Here is a 22,413-nt window from a genome sequence, read left to right on the forward strand (position 1 = left end):
ATTAAAATTTCAAAGTAATAACATCATGGATTGTTGATCCAGGAAATATCTGATTGCCTTTGGGGGATCAGGAAAGACTTTTTCACTTTTGGAGCAAATTGGACCATTCATTATATGCTTTTTTTTGCCTTCCTCTCCCAACAGCTATGGGCATAGGTTTTTGTATATGTCAGTTTACTCTATTTTTAAATTATTATTTTTTTGTCTTTTTTTACTATTGGTCAAAATTAGATGTCTTTTTTCAACCCAACTATGTAACTATAAAGCTAGGATTGTTCCTAGCCTAATGAACCTGTGAAAGTATGAGAATGAAAGGAAGGATACATTATATTTCTTTTTGTGCTCTGTGCTGCCCATTTATTTTAAAAGCTGTATAGCAGCTTTGATAACTCCGGATTTACACCATGGACAGTTTCTAAGTAGCTTAGTCCAAGCAGATGAGGATCTGCCTTTGCCAACTCTAGCTCCATCCGAAGGTCAATAAGTTCTTCTAACTTGAGATTGTCCACGTTGTTTATTTTTTGTAAAATTCCCAAGTCTCTTAAATAAAGCAGGTTTTATTGCTTCAGAGCGATTGTAGGTCTCAACACCATCTGCAGATTCTGGCCATAGCTACTTTTTATAAGCAAATTATGATTCTCCTTGACAATAAGGTTGGGGTCAGCAATTGCAGCATTAAAGGGTTAGCTCTAGACACTGCAATTCTGTGAACAAGGTCTAACTTTGAGAGGCTAAAGTTTACAACATATCAATCACAAGTCAGGAAACTCTGATCCCTCGCTCTTTGCTTCCAAACTAATTTGATAAGCCCTCTGGGTATATAAATTCTTGTGAATGCCTTTAAAATAGTAGAAACCAATATCTGGTGCTGTGTGTCTGATTCAAAGCAGTGCAGGCATTTGCAGCTTAGGGGTCTCAGAATTGTGAACCAAATCAAATCATTGTTGCTATTATTAGGTAGAGAGAGTGCTCTGTAATGTGAGACTGCCCTGAGCATTTCAAGATTGGTCCAACAGTATTGCATGCGATATAGTTTGGCACATATTTCCTGGTATATTCAATCAGATCTTCAGATTCTACTGAATCAGTCCAGTTCGTTTCTTCATTGGTTGCTTGAGGTCCATTAACCTTGTCATGACAGATGCACATTCACCTTTCATTTGAACAACTTAGACCCTCCATCTCTGCCTTTTTGTTTTCTCTAAGATTTTTACCTAATGTTGATCTCCTGCAGTGAGTTCTGAATGATTTTGATGTGAGCCTATATGGACATTTCGCCTTTTGGGCTTCCTGTAGGTGTACATTCCAGATTTTTACCTTTTTCCTAACATCTTGTACAAAGAGATCTTCCTTTTCAGTTTAAGGCTTCAGTTTTGGAAACCTATATATGAAAGTAATCGCTAAAAAGGCAAACATATTTTGCAGACAGCCACTGATAATACTTATAGCTGTTAAACAGGTGATCCATACAGTCTCTTAATTTACTGCTACAATAATAAAATATGTAACAACTGATATACAGCAAATCATTTTATCCCAAAGGTCCAAGAGATTGTTCAGATCTGTTCTCTAGATGTTTTGTAGTATTCTAGTTTCTCTGTCTTCTTGGTTTTGTTTTACACTTGGTTTGACATTCTGCTTTGTTTAAGCATGGAATATTCACCCTGGATGACTATGGAGGTCTGGTGAATATGGTTTGCTAAGGTTTCATGATAGAGGCATTAACAAAGCCTTGTTTTGATGTTTTGTTTTTGCTGAAAATTTTATTGTCACTACAGTAACAGCAAGAAAAGGCAGTAACATAATCCAACACAATCCAATACAGAAATTTAAACAAATACTGGAGAAGTATAGGATATTATTTGTGCAGCATGTGCTTACAGTATACCAGTCTTTCAAAGTGAACACCAAGCCTAATTGCACGTTGAGCACACATAGGAGGCTGTTGGAAAAATAGGAATATTGACATACCTGTAAATTTCATATTTTGGAGTACACTACAAACACAGGAATGGATTCTTAGCCCATGGGTTATTTGCTGCTACCTTCAGGTGATTGGACACTGGCAAAAGCTTTGCTGGCCCCCAGTGTACCCATATAACTCCACCCGCTCTGTGAGGCCCCAGATCAAAGAGAAAAAAGGAGAAGGCACCTGTGTCCTGTCTTTTACTCCAAAATATGGAATTTTTAGGTAAGCCAAACATTTCTATTACCATACAGTATAGGACATAGGAATTAATTCTTAGATAATGGGATGCCCCCAAGATATATTTTGAAAGGTTGGTAACAATTGGGTATAGCACCAATAGGCCCACAGGAAAAAAAACACAAAAAGGGTCAGCGAACCCAGACAGTTTACAGCTGACCTTGCAGCCAAAAACGCATATCAGCAAAGGCTCAAACCACCACCTGTCACAATAGGAAAAGAGAAATAGATGGTGGGCCTGAAACTTGTGCAAAAAAATCAGATGTTAGATGCTGTAAAAGACTCAAGAACCCCAACATCTTAGGAAGAACAGGCTCAGGTAGGGAAGGAGGGACTTGTTCCCAAGAGCAGAAGCCCTACAAATAAAATGCAAAATAACCATCCAGATGAGTGGAAAAGAATGCAAGAATCTCACAGAGGGACCACTCTATGAGAAAACGTAAGAGGGGTCAGCTTCTGAGGGAAGCTGTGGCAGGCAGCCATAGATGATAGTCGCCATAAGGTGAATAGCAAGTTGTTTGATATGTCTTCAAGTCAGGACACGGGATGGGAAATTACATTGCCACAAAAAGCAATAAGAGAAACAGAAGCAAAAAGGAACACACTTCACTCACTACAATGAGGGGTAGCGCGATGTGCTATATTGCCTAACATTACAGTGTGATCCGTCATGGTGCGCCACTACAAAATGCAGCATGTCTGGATTTTACTGCAGCACTAGGCTGCGTTTCAGTGTGAAGTGGACACATAGAAAACAATTGTTTCCTGTGTGTCCCTGTGGCGACAGGCATTTTACCATGTGGTAAAATGTCTGTCAACGCATATAATGAGAATTAGCTCTTAAAGCAGAATCAAAGTCTCAATACTTACCAGTCCAATGGTCCATCTATGGCCAGTCTTAGTCAGATAGGCCACATGTTACAGGTTTGTGAGGGAGCACATATCAGGGGGATGGAGTAGTGTCAGTGTAAGACCATGCTCCAGAGCAAGGGAACTGCTATTAAACGGATTAGAACTTGGACTTTTCTTAGGGCCTGCAGTGGAATTAACGTTGCTTGAGCTATGTGCTCCCGCTCCCAAGCATCTGTAATCTGCAATTCCCAAGTGGGGATATTCCCCTGCAGGGTACTCACAGAATGGATGTAGACTGAGAGGGATCAGTGTGTTCAATATGAAGGAATCAAAAAGACCCAGGAACTAACCAAGTTCCTGTGGCTGTGTCTCTGGGGTATCAGGCAACAGGTGAATCAGCCAACAATCCACTTGCGTCATTGGCAGAAGATGGAAATGCCCAGTTAGAAGTCTTTAAAGCACATGTCACTAGCCAGAGAATAACTTATGGTAGTGAGGTGGGAAAAAAGACCAGCAAATTTAATTAGGTAAATGCTATATTAAGGATACCTATGGGCCAAATAAAGACAATGATAGCTTTCCTGTACTGTATGATTAAGATATTACTTTTGAATATTGGGATACCAGTTCTAGTTTATTTCCCTAGAATTCTATGTCTGGCCTAAGGCACAGAAAAGGAAGAGAAAAGCAATGTGGATTTTTTTTTTTGTCAAACAACTGAACTCACCTAGCTGTGAGCGTGCAGTATCCGCACATGATGATGCTGTATAGCCAAGTATTTGGAGATCAAAGGAAATATATCTTTCCTCACCTCAAAAGCATGTCTTTTAAATAGAAGGCATGGACTGCAAATAAACATGCAGGAAACTACATTACACAAGATGGTATACAGATTTTCAAGCAATAACTTTAGTGTGCCAAATATAATGGTCAGCAGTTGGCAGGGTATCAAGACACCTAATGTAATAGGTAAACAAATGCAATTACATTAGCTCTACAACCATGAGAGACAACACACAATGGGCTTCAGTAGCAGAAAACCACTTCAGGTAATACTTTCATCAGCTAAGGAAAGGAAAATGAGACTTTAATAAAACATAGGACTATCAAACCTGTACAACTGCAGATTCCAGCAGAATGCTAGATTCTTCAGACAAGACAATGTTTTCCCAAAGTGCAGAAGCTTGTGCACTCAAGGATTGTTTGGGAAAGGTATTATGGAGGGGAGGTCACAGCATGAATGTATTGTTAACAAATCTGCTTGAATGGTGCGATGCTATTAAATCGCTGTGAACCAAAATGCTTGGAGAACATTTCCTTTCAACAAATTCATGCAGTGAAGAATTAAAGTTATTCTGAAGGCAAAAGTGTGTTTTATACAGTAGTACATAGACGGACATAATAAACTGGCCACTGAATGTAATTTACCCCAAACTCACAATATATATAAGACTAAAGCAACATAGAGATCACTGGTCATCAAGACAGGTGAAAAAAAGTATTCTCACAAAGACAGGACATTAATAGAAAATGTAGAGCCAAAGCTTCTTGGACTATACTTCTCCTATAGATCACAGGAGTGCAACTAGTTCTGCACTCACATGACACGTTTTCAGCTGATAGCAGGCTGAAGCCCACTATCGGCTAACATTACAGAGCTGGTCCAGGCTCTGAAAAGATCAATTATATGGTCAGGATCTGCCCAGAAGCCTGGACTGGCAGCCGCATCAGCCTCTCAGCGAGCTGCTGAGAGCATGAGCCAGCCACTCCTGCCCCCTGCACAGCCCAGTGCTGCAGTGAGTGCTGGAGGAGAAGAGCAGAGAGCTGGTGACTGACAGTCTCCACTCTCTGCTCAAAGCAGAGGGGAGAAATGAGCGATAGAGGTGTTTGATCGCTCAGTTCTCTGTGCAGAATCGGCGGGCAAAGATGCAACATCACATTGATGCTGCATCCACTTAGGTGAGCAAAATATTTTTTGGGTTTTTTTCTAAAACACATACTTCTCTTTTAAGTAAAATAAACTACCTGGAAATAAACATCTCTTAAAAGGCAAATAAACTATTCTTCAAGATAAAGTTCTACATACTACAAGAATGTGGCAGAAATGTTTGGAACACCTCACTATACTAAACATGTGACAAGAGAAATATATGTGTAGTCAATGATGACCACCTGGTCTCTAGATTCAATACAATCTAGCTGAAGTTAAAGCAGGTATGTAGATCAGCACAAAGTGAAGCTACAGAAACTAATCTGCATACTTGTACCAGGATAATACTGAAATCTGAAGCAATGCGATCACCGTGGCAGTCAGTAACTAGCCATTTCAGAAGGAGAGGTCAGCATTCGTAAGAAAAAAGCATCAATAAAATCTGCCATCTCAGCAAACACAGGAATAAAAAATCTTTAAAAAAAAAACCTATCCGGCCATGTGCACTAGAGCTTAGTCAGATAATACAAATTTTCAGCAAAGCGTCTTATAACCTTTTCATGCTTACAGTGCGCATTTATCACTAACATTACATGCCTACAATTATAACCATTGTGCATTACAAAATCATTCGGTACAAAAATTTGGGTTAAGCCTTGTGGCCTTTGACAAATCATTCACTAACAAGTAAAGAGAAAAATACAACAGATACCTAAGGAAAATAACTATCAAACTTAAAAAAAAGTACAGACACAAAAAAAACAAGGCACTTGGTATGTCACAAGCAAAGGGATAATTTCTGGTGCTTTCAAGTCAAAGGTCTCACAAAACAGGTGCAACTACTTATTTAACAATGGTTTCTATGGTGCATTTCACAGACACTTCATTTGTGATTTGTTTAGCCAACTGTCTGTCTTTCCTATCAGTTAAAATACCCAATCACAATGCATAAAGGAGATGAGTAGTTCTGTCAGCTGGCACAGTGAAAGTTGGTTTCAGCAAAGGACTGGTATTCATTTGAAAGGATGTAGAGTATAAAAATAAAAATTAGTGGTAATTTATTTTATTTAGGAATCTTCCATGATGACACCACACCCAATGTCACAACCTAATTCGATGGGAAGCAAAATACTAAAAAGCCCAGACCTATAACATCTAGCCAGTGTTTTTTTTTTTTTTTGTTAGTACTGAAGCACATGTGTTCTCATAAAAGATCCAGATATATGAACTTCTTTTGCTATTTCCACCTAATCTTGCGTCGCCCTTCCATGTGCTCCTTGCTACAAAGGCCAGTTATAGGTTAGGGCAGTTGCTTCATTTCTACCTTTGGTTAATTGATGAAAGGACGCACTGGACACCTTGGCTCCCCCCAGGCATACCTGCCTTCATCATCCTATCTTATATACAGTTGTGTTCAAAATAATAGCAGTGTGTTGAAAAAAGTGAATAAAGCTCAAAATCCTTCTAATAGCTTTTATTTCCATACACACAAATGCATTGGGCACACTACACATTCTATTCCAAATCAAAACATGAAGAAAAATATATCAAATTTGTGTTGTTCCTGAAGAAAAGTGAATATTAGACTGTTCAAAAAAATAGCAGTGTTTGTATTCTTCTTTACAAACTCAAACATTCACTATATAAACTGAAAAATGTTTGAAGATTTTGCTTTCCTTTGAATCAATTAATATTTAGTTGTATAAACACTGTTTGAGAACTGCTGTACATCTGTGTTGCATGGAGTCAACCAACTTCTGGCACCTGTGAACAGGTATTCCAGCCCAGGATGATTGGACTACATTCCACAGTTCTTCTCTATTTTTTGGTTTTGCCTCAAACTGCATTTTTGATGTCACCCCACAGTTTTCTATTGGATTAAGATCCGGGGATTGGGCTGGCCACTCCATAACGTCAATCTTGTTGGTCTGGAACCAAGATGTTGCACGTTTCCTGGTGTGTTTGGGGTCGTTGTCTTGTTGGAACACCCATTTCAAGAGCATTTCCTCTTCAGCATAAGGCAGCATGACCTCTTCAAGTATTCTGATGTATTCAAACTGATCCATGATCTCTGGTATGCAATAAATAGGCCCAACACCGTAGTATGAGAAACATCCCCATATCATGATGCTTGCGCAACCATGCTTCACTGTCTTCACAGTGTACTGTGGCTTGAATTCAGTGTTTGGGGGTCGTCTGACAAACTGTCTCCGGCCACTAGACCCAAAAAGAACAATCTTACTTTCATCAGTCCACAAAATGTTGTGCCATTTCTCTTTAGGCCAGTCAATGTGCTCTTTGGCAAATTGTAACCTCTTCAGCACATGTCTTTTTTTCAACAGTGGGACTTTGCGGGGGCTTCTTGCATATAGCTTGGCTTCACATAGGCGTCTTCTAATTGTAACAGTACTCACAGGTAACTGAGTACTTGCCATTTTGGCTATTCTGCTATCCATTGGAATGGTAGTTTTTCGCTTTCTTTCACGTCTTTCAGGTTTTGGTTGCCATTTTAAAGCATTTGCGATCATTTTAGCTGAGCAGCCTATAATTTTCTGCACTTCTTTATGTTTTCCCCTCTCCAATCAACTTTTTAATCAAGGTACGCTGTTCTTCTGAACAATGTCTGGAACGACCCATTTTCCTCAGAATTTCAGAGAGAAATGCACTGTAACCAGCATGTACAACATTTGCTGCCTTCCTTAAATAAGGGCAATAATTGCCACCTGTTTTTCAAAGAATGAATGACCTCACTAATAGAACTCCACACTGCTATTATTTTGAACATGCCCCTTTCAATTAGTGATTCAATTACACAGAATCAGCAGCATGCATGTCATGACTGTTGGGTCTGTTGGATTTCTATTACTCTACTACACCTGCTAGTAAGTTATTTGCCATGTAGAAATATAATTTCTACCAAAAACAGTGATTGATCAGGTTAGTGACTGCTATTATTTTGAACACAACTGTATGTGCTCCTACTATGGAGGCTCTCAAAATGTATAGAATTAAGACCACAGAGTCTCCTAGATTGTAAGCTCGAAAGAGCAGGGCCCTTGATCCCCTCATGTTTTGCATTATATTGGTATTGTTCTGTCACATGTTCTGTCCCCCTTTGTAATGTACAGCGCTGAGCGAACTATTGGCGCTTTATAAATACTGTATAATAATAATAATAATACTGGGGTGCCGTGATGTTTAATATGAACTGTAAGACCGAACAATTCAGTTTTTTTGCAGGTTGGCTGGTAAGTTGGGCTGTGAATATTTATTTCATCTTCCCTGATAACAATGAACATAACCATTTAATAGTGCAGTTGTACGCCAAGGAGAGAAGAAGAAGTGCCTGCAAGTGCAGCAGACCACTTTAATATATCATGATATATTAAAGTGGTCTGCTGCACTTAGAGGCGCTTCTTCTTCTCTCCTTACAACACAGGGACTGCTACAGTACTGCATGGAGCTTGCCCTTTGCCCTTAGTGCCATACGGATCCCCCTTATCCAGGTCACCCAGACTATTTCTATCACTACTAGACATTTCGGACTTGGTCCAGTATTTGCGCTGATTATCATTTCCTTTTTTTACAGTTGTGCGCCAAGCCAGAGGTCTGGCATGCATGCTCTCAACAGCAAACTAACAGTGACCATCTTCAAGGTGATACCAAGGAAATGTATAAACTCGGCACAATAAAGTTTTCAACAACTTTTAATGGGTGGAGAAATCTTTGCATGTTTGGCTAGATTAAAGCAAAGGCGTGAGGCCCCTGTACCCTTTTTTGGTCAGTGGACTATAAAGATACTGCTTGCATCTATCAATCAGATGGTAACAAAGCCATTGTACATTATACCTAACACTGATTGACATACATACAACCATCTCTTTTACCCACGTTATAGAGACATACATACTTAAAACCTACATAATAAACTCCTTAAGGAGGAGTTCCACTCAAAAGTGGAAGCTCCGCTTATTTGCCTCGTCCCCCCTCCACTGCCATATTTGGCACCTTTTGGGGAGAGGTGGGAGCGGGTACCTGGTTTTTCCGGTTTAGTTAGCCGCGGCAAAGTGAGTCGGAAGTTCGGCCCCCTCCTCCCTCCCGCAGTCTCCTGGGAACTTTCACAGGTCCCAGGAGACTGTGGACCAATCAGGAAGCGCAGTGCGATTCGCGCATGCACAGTGGGCACCAGGTTGTGAAGCCACAAGCTGTCACAGCCTGGTGCCCACAGATGAGATGCCGGTGCCGTGGAGGAAAGAGGGGGAGAAGGGACTGTGCAGGTAAGAAAATCGCTGGACTCTGGGACAAGTGAGTGTGTGTTTATTAAAAGTCAGCAGCTAAAGTTTTTGTAGCTGCAGACTTTTAATACACACAAAAACGACTGGAACTCCACTTTAACAGAAGCATAGGGGACTATTCACAAACCCATATCTAGTCCTATATGGAGACCAGTATTAGAGAGGATATGTTGGTGTGCAGATCATAAATGAAAAAACATAGCTGTCAGCTCAAACAGGAAGTTAGGAGCTCACTGAATTTCTGACAAACAGGTATTTTTTTGTACTTGTAGAAATTAAAAAAAAATAAAATGTGGAAATACAGTAGATGTACTGACATATGCCAAGACATACTTATAAAGTGTGTCCTGAACTAAACAGCTCAGAGTACTCCTCTGCTTACATTGACCAGAGCATTGCATACAGCGTTCAGGCTACAGCCAAACATTGAGATGCATCATTAAAATAAAAAGTGAAATGCTTTTTATGTTAATGGTTCGTTTGGTTTGTGGTGAATACAATATCAGTGTCAGCAGCAAGCAGATTATATTATCTATAGGTAGTACAAAGGACCTTTAATGAGTTGCAGTGAGATGCATCATTTCTTCAGGTGGGCCTTTGCTGGGAGGACATTATGACAGGCAGTGGAAAGCAGGGTGAATACAAGCACTTGGATTTTTGCTTCTTCATCCAATGGTCATAAGGAATAAAGCCAGCCATAAATGGTTTGAGCAGGGACTGGCCGAGATTAGAATAATCTATGGGCAGGCTGATTGTACCCAATTGTACCCAATTTGATTGTTGTATGACTTGGGTACAATCAGCCTATCAGATTTTTAATGCAATTATTCCCAGCAGCTATAGCTGGTAGCAATAATCATGGTTCTCCCAGCAGGGATGGCTTCCCCGCGAACCTCTTTTTCTTTCCAGGAGAACGCAATAGCTCTGCATGAGGAATTCCCCCATAAACACTGACATTGTAGATGGGGGAATGGAGCGATTTTCTTTTCTGCAACCTGTGGTTGCAGGAAAGAAAATCACATTGTCTATGGCCAGCTTAAGAGTGAAGAAAACACAGCCCAGTATGTTCTTTATCTGCAACCATATCATGCTCAAACACAGATTAATCTATGCAATTACACTACTCTAAGTAAAATACCCATTTGAGACAGATATGCTGCCTTGTTAGTTAAAAAAATTGCAAAGAACGAAAGTGCCATAGTCACAGCAACTCATGAAAATCCACCTTGTACTGGACCAGTTTCAGCATGGTGAATTTGTTACTGGTTTCTTCAATGTTCTCCTTGAATTGTGTATGGTAAGGCTGATGGTCTTACGAGGCAATCTGAATGGACTGCCATACACAGCATTTGATGTTATATGGATAATATACAAGGACAAATCTATTCAACTCTTAAAGTGTAGCTCCACTTTTTTTGAGGAAAAAAACATTCCCCTCTGGGTGATCAATGATCACTGCAAAGATTTTACCAAACTTTGTTGCAGATTCCTACATTTTGTAATTCTGAAGAAATAGCTGTGTGTTTGTGTCCATGTGAAGAATGAATCTAATGGGAGTGGTTTTATATTCAATCAGCTGCTGCACCTGCAGGGCTCAAAAGAGGAAACTGGAAGGGTCGGCATCCCTTTAGACGAGATTTCCCTTTGGGAGTATCTCACCAAAAATTAAAGTTTTGTTGCAGCAGATGCCAAAAATCTGATCTGTATCTTAGTGCAGACTTCTGGGAAAATCAGTGAGCCAATCACTCAAGCAGGAAATTACATTTTCAGGGGGCGTTCTGTACACCATCTGTGTACAGAACCCCTCCAGGTAGCCATATTGAATTGCGTTTTACAGAAAATTACGGCCCTGCAGATTGAAAAGGAAAGAACATTTTTAAGAACATTTGATTTCAATATGACTTGAACCACAGTTGTATATGCTACATGTTGTATAAAATATATATTTTTTTTATTTGCCAATTTTTTTTCCCCATGAAAGTGGAGTTACCCTTTAAAGTCAAATTGAACTATCAGTATAAACTGACACTCTTCATGTGCTTCAAAATAAAAGGTGTGCAAGTGTGCACAATTTGGGTTTTTCTAAAGCCATCAACAACCTAATTAAAAAGCCTGTGACCCGCCAGCATGCTGTAGAGTAGGACACTTGCTCTCTGAAATGATGATCTCTTTAGCAATGATCTCTGTACAGAGGTCCGATATGTCCCCAAACTGAGTCAGAGCCAGACCTTTCCAATCAGCAGGGACATGGTATCTTTGCTTTTTGCAGACTTAGAAAGGACTGAATCCCCTGCAGACCTCTGCAATGAGAACACTGAGAGCAAGGGTCCCATTCTGCAGCTACTGGCAGGGGACACACTTCTTTTTACTTGGGCTGTGGCTGTTTGAGAAAGAAAACAAACAAAAGTACATTTTGTACTATTAGTATTTTGATGCAGCTGGATGCCCCATGTATTTGGCAGATTTAAACTGAAGGTTCAGTTGGGCTTTAACTGAAAACAGACTTACGCGTCTTTCTCGAAAGGCCATGCACAGCTTTCAACACAATTTCAATACATACGATAACAGTAAGAAAATACGTAAACAATCCCTAAACTGATAAAATTAACATGAAAGAGTAAGGGCAGGTTTGTACATATGATCATATACACCCTCAAAAGGTCTGACTTTTGTCACGTCAGCTTCCAGGAGTGGATAATGCTTTTCCTCTACCCAGTCACATTACTTACTGACATGTTGAATTTGTTTTAATCACCAAATATTTGCCCAAGAATCACAGCATTGGGGACTAATAAAAATCTGGAAACCTAAACATAATGTGCAAATTCCAGGCAGCCTCCTAATGTGTTTCTGTTAAGTATAGTCCAACCCCCAAACCCTTCCTCTCCCAGAATGTAACCCCATAATTATTTGCCCGGTACACACGATAGAAAATCCTAAGAAAATAACCGCTTTCGGTTAGATCGTTCAAAAATCTAATCATCAGTATACGGCTTCCGACATCCTGCTACATCAGTGCTACTCTCTGTGGTAAAACACACATCTATAGAGGCAATAAAACAAGGCATAATAGGACAAAACGTTTTAAATCCTTTACTTTCTGTCCAATTAGGTAGGTAGGATCTTCATTCTTAGGTTAAGGTGTCATCAGGGAAGATGAACTGGAAAATGATGAGCTGATGATTAAAGTATAACTAAAGGCAAAATGTTTTTCATTTTTGAATAGAGTGGAGAGGGATTAGAAGCCCTGTCAGGTTTTACTGCTTTCTGTCTCCCCCATCAGGGAGATTCACCCTCTGTGTTTGTCCTGTTTACCATTATCATTGAAAGTAAAAGAAACTCCCAAATTTCAGCTTGTCCCCAGAAAAGTCATAGAGGGAAAATCTTCCAATGGGGATACTAGTACTGGTGACCTGGGAGTCCCCAAGGAATTCCCTTAATTTGCAGGGATTTAGTCACACTTCCTGTTTGGCAATGGCACAGGAAATGAAGAGAAATCTCCCCAATAGGCCACAGTTATTGAAATTAAATCTGAAAGGGGTTATAACCCTCCCTTACTCTATCCAAAATAAAAATAAAAAAATGTTTTGCCTATAGGTTCTACTTTAAGCTTTACATTTGTAAATAAACGTTGTCTGGTGCAACTCAAAAAATGCAAAGAATAACTCCATTCAGAAAAAGTCCTTTTCAGATACCTCAATTGCAGACTGAACGTGACCTACACATCATGATCAAGACTGCCTCATAACTGTTCAATGTATCCCATCTTCACTGCATAAAACCGATAAATTCTTATACTACAAATCACACTATATTCATGGTTTAATCTAAGATAAAAAGTTAAAGAAATTAATAAAAAAACAGTTCTAGTCCCGAAAGCTAAGGTGTTGCATTGTGAGCAGTAAATAGATGGTGCTCTCAAGACTTGCTCTAGTGTGAGCTGGTGATGTTGGACTATGCTATTGCAAGTCAAATTGCTGAGCTCGGTTACTGTGGCTTGGAATGTAATGAGCTGAGATAATTATCGAGCAGCTTAGCAATGCATGAATCGCCTGCCTCTATATTTGCTTCAATTAACTCAACAATCTCCAGATTGAGGGCAAGCTTCTAGTGGGGAAAGAACATGTCTGAAACATACAACTCAACATTTTAAATCAGCTGCTGCTTCCTTCATAAAAGGTTAAACATGTGAAAAATCCACCGACAGAACAACTGCAATTGCAAGTAGAGTGTTTTTTTTCTGTTTCTTTTTCCATTTTAAACTTGAGAAAAGGAAAATAAAGCTGGAAGTGTAAAACATTATACAGCTACAAAAAAAACATACAGCAGATAAAAAATCATAATAATAGATGTAATAAAATAAAGGATTATAAAAAATATTAGTATAGCTTGTAAACTATCACATTTTAACTTACATATTAGAAAAATGTATTCAATCAGTTTACCTTCACCTGAAGGAGGCTTTCACAAGAAAGGAGTTACTTTCATGGAAACTGAAGCTAAAAAACAGCCCTTTAGGAATCTGTCCTCTACATGACATTCTTCAGGGAAAAAAGACCTAAAGGTAGTTTTCTAGTAAAGGTAGACTAATATACAACAGAAAAATCATTCAACTGACCTAATTTTAGGAGCCAGCCCTCTCGATCAGGGTTGAAGAATGTGTGCGTCAAGTCATTCCCATCATCTTCTGGGATTTTAAAGGGTTCATTCTTAATACTTTCATACAAATTCTGTAAAAAAAAAAAAAATGTTTTATTAGTTCTAAAACGCAAATTTAAAAACAACAATAATTTTCAACAATTACAACAAAGAGAAATGTTGCCAACAGCAACCAGACCAACTGAAGGTCAACCTAGCCATGCAGGATACAACGTGATTGCACAATCTTTCTCAAATATTCTTTATATTTATAAAATATTATATTATCATATTACAGTACATATTATATTTAATAACCTATATAATATATGTACAAACCCAAAACAGGCCATTCAATTAGTGTCAAATCAGACAAGGGCACTACATAATTGCTGGTAGCTCTAGAGGAGATTGTAAAGTGTATGCACAGCTTTAGGCAAGCCATAGATTAATGGTTTTCTTTCCTTGATTAATTTCCCCCATCAACACAGTCATTGTTGATGGGGGAATGCCTCCCACAGTACTACTGTATTCTCCTGGATAGGGAGCTTTCCCAGCCGGCATAATACAATAATTACTTCTAGCGGATATAGCCAGGGGCAGTAATCCCATGCTAAACATCCAACAGGCTGGTTATACCTAAGCTGGTCGATGGACCCTGCTCATAGATGGATCGAATCTTGGCTGGGCCCTACTGGACCGGCTGAAATTTGATCCATCTATGGCCGACTCAACACTAGCCCCACAAACAATGCACTCTTCTAGCAATATCTTTTAATAAATACATAACTGTGATTGTTTTTATATCTACCTGGAGTTCATCGTAACCACTTTACAACTGTGCTATAGCCGAATGATGGCTACAATGCGGTTGTCCAGTTCTGGAGGGCATCATATGACATCCTCCCAGAACGCACCCCCCACGGTGCGCACCCACCGCTGCAGTGGTCTCTGTATCCTATGGACACAGCTGATCATATGACATGGTAAAAGGCCAATCACAGCGACCTTTTACCACATGATCAGCTGTGTCCAATAACACAGCAGATCACAAAGTAAATACAGTTGCCGGTTATTGGCAGCACTTTCTTGTCCGATAACTGGCAAATGTCACAGAGGACACCCACACTGATCATCAGTGCCCAGCAGTGCCATCCACCAGTGCCACTCATCAGTGCCCAGAAGTGGCGCTATGTACACTAAAGTATTTGCATATTCTAAATAAAAAGTGAAAACACTTCACAACAAGCCATCATTCACCTTTATAGCTATAGGCGATGTGTAGATATTAATTTTCATAGTTCACAAAAGGTACTGAAATCTTACTTCCTTATTGGAATCTCTCCCCCTCTCCTTGGTCTCAAAAGCTATATGTCACTTTCTTCAATTAAAAGAATATGTACATTTCCTGCCTTCACTATATGTCTTGGCTCAGACAAAGAGGAAGGCTCACAGAAGCTTTACAGTGCTGAAGTTCGCAAACTGTCCATTAGGGAGAAGAGAATATCAGGGAGATAAGGTAAGACAAGACAAGGCACTATACTTGTAATTTTACCTCTTTTGTGTCTCCCTGGAAGCAGAGTTTGTCCTGTCACCTCTCCTGCTTTTTTCTCCTTCTTTAACATGTGTTCCCCCTGCATAGTTTGTGTCATTCCTGGTTCTTTCTTCCCCCTTCAGCAACAGTGGATCTTAAGGCTGTTTGCTGTACAGCCTCTAGCGGATCTGATTTTAAGTACAGTCCCAAGAACAGAAAACAACAGGGCATGTGCAGAGCAGGGTACATTACTGGAGTTTAAACAATATAGGCACTTATATTTTATGTTTTACATAGCTATACCTGCAATAGGGGCCATCCTGAAGTGATTTATCAGGGCTTAATTTTCTGACTTAAGTTCCACTTTAGGAAAGGCCTTTCTAGGCTTTATAATAAACATAGGTTAATTGGTTCCTGTCTAAGTTGATGTTAGGCTGGCCATACATGGCTCACATTTTTTTTTTTTGCTCAGCCAGTAGGCTGAACACAAAGAACTGAACTGATTCCCTCATGCACACATTCAAGGTGGATGGTGGAATCCTCCCCAGTGCATTATGACAGCTGATGGGGGGAGGGGGGGAATCTTTCACTGTTAGAATACACTGATCAGTGCTGTAGCTGCTAATCAAGCAGCTTTTTTTCAACAGGTCTATTCAATTGATAGATCAACTTCTGTTGAATGGCTGTGGCCCCACATGGATCTAAATTCAGCCCGTCCCTTCAGAACTGGCCAAATTTTGATCCATCTATGGCCATCTTTAGTATGTATGAATGTTAATTAGGGATCTTAGATGGATCCTTGAGGGCAGGTACTGATATGGATGAACAATATTTATGCAAACTGCTGCGTAAATTGTTCGCGCTATATAAATACCTGAATTAAATAAAAATAAGTAAAATGATAACACACTAGTCACTATTACAGTAATCAGTCTAACAGTCATGTAGGATTCTACCTACATGGCCATAATCACTGTGCATACAGGAGCTGATCCTTCATGCATACAAGCCACATCAGAGAGAAGATAGCATCAGTCCCGGAGCTTCTCTGATGCTAGAGAGGAAGGGCAGCTGTCTCAATTCCCATATCTTTAGGTGAGACAGCTGCCAGTCTATGACTGGCGTGTTTTTTTTTTTTTTAAATAAGGCAAACAGAGAACCCTTCTATATTACAGTGAAAAGGACATATTTTTTTTAACATAAAAACATATATTTAATATGAATAAATGTATTCATACACATCTTTTGCTACATATTAATATCAAAAGAACAGCAGATATTGCTCAAGAAAGTGGTGCTTTTTGACATATTCTGCGGTTTGCTCATTTACACAATAAAATGTACTATAGCGCGGTTGTAAGTGGTTAATGTAGCATTTAATTTATGTTATATGAAAATGTCAAATTTTTACTTTATCTGTTTTATTTGTGAAGTAGGCCACCAGAGAGTCCTCTAACAAAAACACAGACAGTTGCCAGGATAACTGACATTTTATACCGTTACACTAATGTTTAGATGAGTAATGGTTTTGGTCAACTCTACTAAAAAGTTTAAGTAATATTTATACAAAATGACAAGGGCTCACAGTCAAACAGATCATCTAATCCTTCCTCACTATATCCAGAACTAAAAAATGAATTAGTCAGGTTGGTATCTGTCCACATAAAGCATATTTATTAAGGCAGTGTGAAAAGTAATAAAAAATGTACAAAGAATAGTAACCAGAGTTCATTTCACTGTAGTCAGATAAGTGGTTAATAAATTGTTATGGCTTATTGCTTATGTTAATTGCATTAATTACTCATGAAATGTCTGTAATTGTACACATCCTGCTCCATATCACACCATAAACACAGGAAGCAAGATAGCCAAGCAAATGGTTTCTGCGTTACTCATAATCCTTCACACACAAAAGTCTTTCTTGCTTTTAAAGGATAAGTTCACCTTTGGGAACGTTACATGTTCCACCTGTTTTTAGGGTGGCACATAAAACTTGTTCCTGATCCTGCAGCCGCCACCTGCCAAACACTCCCCCCCCCCTCCCCCCCGACAGAAGTACCGGAAGAAGCCCGTGGCTGCGTCATTCACAGTGTTCTGTGAATTAATTGGCTACAAGTCCTGACAGTCTTAGCAGCTGTCAGCTTGTAGTCCTCAGTGAACTCCCAGTACTGTGGTAGTTCATTGAGTCTTCCTGCCAGCGAGTATCGGCTTGCCTGTATGGGATGGACGAGCAAGTAGATACACTGACCGTCTGCAGGAGACCTGCATGGCACCAGCGATCAGCAGATCGCTGCTTCAGTGCTTTAACAGGCTCCTAACACAAAAAATAATAAATGAACATTTTACCGGCAAAAAAAAGGGCATTTATTATTTTTTGCGGAAAGGTGAACTTATCCTTTAAAATGAGACTACACACTTTAAATCAACATTGACTATTTGAAATCACTATGCTGCTAGTGTTAGTAAATGCATACATTACAAAAAAGTAACAATTTAAGGAACATTTGGGAAAAATAAGTGGCTTTTCTCCACTGTTGCAAGCATTTAAAATAAAAAGTGAGGTGACAGGGTCTCCAAGTATAGAATGTGTGCAAATGTAATGAATTCTGGAAGCTGTGCTCAAAAAAGGGAGGCAGAGGGCAAAGGACTAATCACTACTATTGTCCGTGGTCTCTCAGCTTCTGATTTTTTTCCCCATTATTGACTTACCATGCCTTGTTCTGCGCGGTTTCGCTGTGTGAATGCGGCCATCTTGGTAGAGGTAGGGCTTTGTTCCTTATGTCAGGCTTCCAGCAAGGAGAACAGTGAGCAGCACTGTAGTGACACTATCAAATCTTATTCTAAATTTCCTGAGAGTAGCAGCCAGAGGCACAATGTCTTAGATGTTACACTGGAGATAAACAGTTTTAAAGTTTATAGACACGGAAGTACCTAGACACCCTCACATACCAGGAACTGCACCAATATTTTTCAGGGGGAATTCCAAAGTACATTGTTCATAGCATTGTTTGGGTTTAGTTAAAACTTCTAAACATTTCCAATAGCATTGCAAATGTTCGCTTTTGAACTTAGTTCTACTTTAATTGTAATTAACAACTTGCATATAGTATGCACCAATATTTTTTATATTAAGTGAAACTCACCCTTAATAATTCTTCCGGAAGATCTCCACCTTCATTAATTCCGCGATTCATAGATATAAAGCGCTCGACTGATGGTTTGTCCCTTACATTGGGATTGTGTAAACTGGTGTTCAGCATGATGATGGCAAAAGACAGGACGTAGCATGTATCTGATACAGAACAAAGAACAGCATTAATGAAAAACTCAGCAGTGAGGACACATTTCCAAAATGGAAAACATCTACCAGCAAACATTTGATAATTATACCATAAGAAAGTCCATGTGCATTTTAACATGAAATATAATAGGACTGCAAATGTTATCTCCTGAAATATTTTGAGTCTCACTATTCAGTTACTGTTGGATGTATAACTGTTGAATGAAAGAAACAAACCCATAATATTAAAGCACAGAAAGTAGGGAATGGGAATCATTGGTGATAAAAGCGCACCCATGAATTTTACTGAGTAGCAACGATGGCTTGATTCAGGGAGCCTTCCTGGCCGGCAGAACATGATGATCACTGCTAGCGGCTATAGCTGTCTGCAATGACTGCATCCCAAACAATCCGACAGGCTGGTTGTATCGAATCAATCAATTGATCATCGTCAGTTCAACCAGCCTGCCCATATGTGCAATTGTCTTTATAAAAATTTCAACATTCTACATTGAAAGGATCTCAACAAAAACAAAGGACGTACAGCCATAGTGCTGGATGACTTGTGCAAATCTACTTTTTGGTGTAGGGGCTTTATTAACTACATGGGAGACATGGGTTTTTCTACACTAAACAAGGGCAGGTCTCTGCAAGGGTACACTAATAACATATGTTTTCTATGTTTTTAAAATGCTGAGCAGAGCTATGCGGAACTATGCAGCATGTTCACATTTTTCTACACATGAACAGGTACACCATGCAAGTAAACAAAAACCAGCAAATATTATTGTTCATGTAGCAGGAAGTGTATTTGTTTTAGGAGAGGGGAAAGAAGTGTTCAGAATCTGAGGAGAGCAGTATGTGTCTGCGGACTAGCTCCACCTCCCGGTATGGGGAGCTCTGACTGAAACTCTGGTGTTGGGGGGGAGGGGGGCTTCTGATGAGAATGCTGATGTAGGGAAGGGGAGGTGAATCAGGTGGGAACTCTTGACGTAATGGGAGAAAAAGTGGGAACTCTTGACGTAACGGGAGACCATGGGGGAACACTTGACGTAATGGGAGATCAGGTGGGAATTGGACGTAATGGGAGATCAGGTGGGAATTGGACGTAATGGGAGATCAGGTGGGAACTGGACGTAATGGGAGATCAGGTGGGAACTGGACGTAATGGGAGATCAGGTGGGAACTGGACGTAATGGGAGATCAGGTGGGAACTGGACGTAATGGGAGATCAGGTGGGAACTGGACGTAATGGGAGATCAGGTGGGAACTGGACGTAATGGGAGATCAGGTGGGAACTGGACGTAATGGGAGATCAGGTGGGAACTGGACGTAATGGGAGATCAGGTGGGAACTGGACGTAATGGGAGATCAGGTGGGAACTGGACGTAATGGGAGATCAGGTGGGAACTGGACGTAATGGGAGATCAGGTGGGAACTGGACGTAATGGGAGATCAGGTGGGAACTGGACGTAATGGGAGATCAGGTGGGAACTGGACGTAATGGGAGATCAGGTGGGAACTGGACGTAATGGGAGATCAGGTGGGAACTGGACGTAATGGGAGATCAGGTGGGAACTGGACGTAATGGGAGATCAGGTGGGAACTGGACGTAATGGGAGATCAGGTGGGAACTGGACGTAATGGGAGATCAGGTGGGAACTGGACGTAATGGGAGATCAGGTGGGAACTGGACGTAATGGGAGATCAGGTGGGAACTGGACGTAATGGGAGATCAGGTGGGAACTGGACGTAATGGGAGATCAGGTGGGAACTGGACGTAATGGGAGATCAGGTGGGAACTGGACGTAATGGGAGATCAGGTGGGAACTGGACGTAATGGGAGATCAGGTGGGAACTGGACGTAATGGGAGATCAGGTGGGAACTGGACGTAATGGGAGATCAGGTGGGAACTGGACGTAATGGGAGATCAGGTGGGAACTGGACGTAATGGGAGATCAGGTGGGAACTGGACGTAATGGGAGATCAGGTGGGAACTGGACGTAATGGGAGATCAGGTGGGAACTGGACGTAATGGGAGATCAGGTGGGAACTGGACGTAATGGGAGATCAGGTGGGAACTGGACGTAATGGGAGATCAGGTGGGAACTGGACGTAATGGGAGATCAGGTGGGAACTGGACGTAATGGGAGATCAGGTGGGAACTGGACGTAATGGGAGATCAGGTGGGAACTGGACGTAATGGGAGATCAGGTGGGAACTGGACGTAATGGGAGATCAGGTGGGAACTGGACGTAATGGGAGATCAGGTGGGAACTGGACGTAATGGGAGATCAGGTGGGAACTGGACGTAATGGGAGATCAGGTGGGAACTGGACGTAATGGGAGATCAGGTGGGAACTGCACGTAATGGGAGATCAGGTGGGAACTGCACGTAATGGGAGATCAGGTGGGAACTGCACGTAATGGGAGATCAGGTGGGAACTCGGCGTAATGGGAGATCAGGTGGGAACTCGGCGTAATGGGAGATCAGGTGGGAACTCGGCGTAATGGGAGATCAGGTGGGAACTCGGCGTAATGGGAGATCAGGTGGGAACTCGGCGTAATGGGAGATCAGGTGGGAACTCGGCGTAATGGGAGATCAGGTGGGAACTCGGCGTAATGGGAGATCAGGTGGGAACTCGGCGTAATGGGAGATCAGGTGGGAACTCGGCGTAATGGGAGATCAGGTGGGAACTCGGCGTAATGGGAGATCAGGTGGGAACTCGGCGTAATGGGAGATCAGGTGGGAACTCGGCGTAATGGGAGATCAGGTGGGAACTCGACGTAATGGGAGATCAGGTGGGAACTCGACGTAATGGGAGATCAGGTGGGAACTCGACGTAATGGGAGATCAGGTGGGAACTCGACGTAATGGGAGATCAGGTGGGAACTCGACGTAATGGGAGATCAGGTGGGAACTCGACGTAATGGGAGATCAGGTGGGAACTCGACGTAATGGGAGATCAGGTGGGAACTCGACGTAATGGGAGATCAGGTGGGAACTCGACGTAATGGGAGATCAGGTGGGAACTCGACGTGGGAATCAACCTGGTCCGTCCTGGAAGCGCAGTCATAGAAGAGTGGGGATTGCAAATCCCTGGACCGCTGGAGTGACTTCAGGAGTGCTGACAGCTCGGAAATCCTGGAGGTAAGTAAAGCGGAGACCAGGGTGGTGGTGGAGGGTTTCCGGTGTTCAAAAGAATTGGAGAGGTATGGTAAAATAGTGACAGGTGGTCATGGGGGCCCCAGGTCAACTTTTGCATCGGCGCCCACAAGCTTTAAAATAGAAATATGGGCTTGCTGCATTTTTTTTTTCTTAAATCAAACTTACCTAAATAGATGCAGCATCGGTCCCCTACTGGCAGTGTGAGAACTCAGAGATCACAGGAGTTCTCACCGATGCTGTGAGCCGAGAACGGTGACTGTCAGTCACCGCTGTCTGCTCTCCTTCTGCGCTCACCGGAACGCTGGGCTGTGAAGAGGGAGGGAGCGGCTGGCTCAGGCTCTCCGCAGATCGCTAAGAGGCTGAGCCAGGTGCCGCTCCAGACTCTGGGTTGGATCCTGACTTTAAAGTCGGGATCTTTTCCCAGCCTGGACCAGCTGAATGATTTCAGCCTGCTGTCAGCTGAAAATGGGTCACAGGATTGCAGAATGAACTGCACTCTTGTGATCCA

General features: G+C 41.2%; 1 protein-coding gene across 1 annotated transcript in view; it reads right to left on the bottom strand.

The window, feature by feature from the left end:
* The window catches only part of LOC149458077 (cytohesin-3), a 69,448-nt gene that overhangs the window by 44,045 nt on the left and 2,990 nt on the right, over positions 1–22,413 (bottom strand). Inside the window, exons 3-4 of the mRNA XM_089682764.1 lie at positions 18,599–18,747; positions 13,902–14,013 (exon numbers count right to left, since the gene is read on the bottom strand). Of these exons, the coding sequence (XP_089538890.1) occupies positions 13,902–14,013; positions 18,599–18,747 (261 nt within the window). The remainder of the gene's footprint in view (positions 1–13,901; positions 14,014–18,598; positions 18,748–22,413) is intronic.

This window comes from Staurois parvus, unplaced genomic scaffold, assembly GCF_062004578.1.
Source record: "Staurois parvus isolate SC_StPar_1 unplaced genomic scaffold, SC_StPar_1.0 ptg000297l, whole genome shotgun sequence".
In the NCBI taxonomy this organism is placed as follows: Eukaryota; Metazoa; Chordata; class Amphibia; order Anura; family Ranidae; genus Staurois; species Staurois parvus.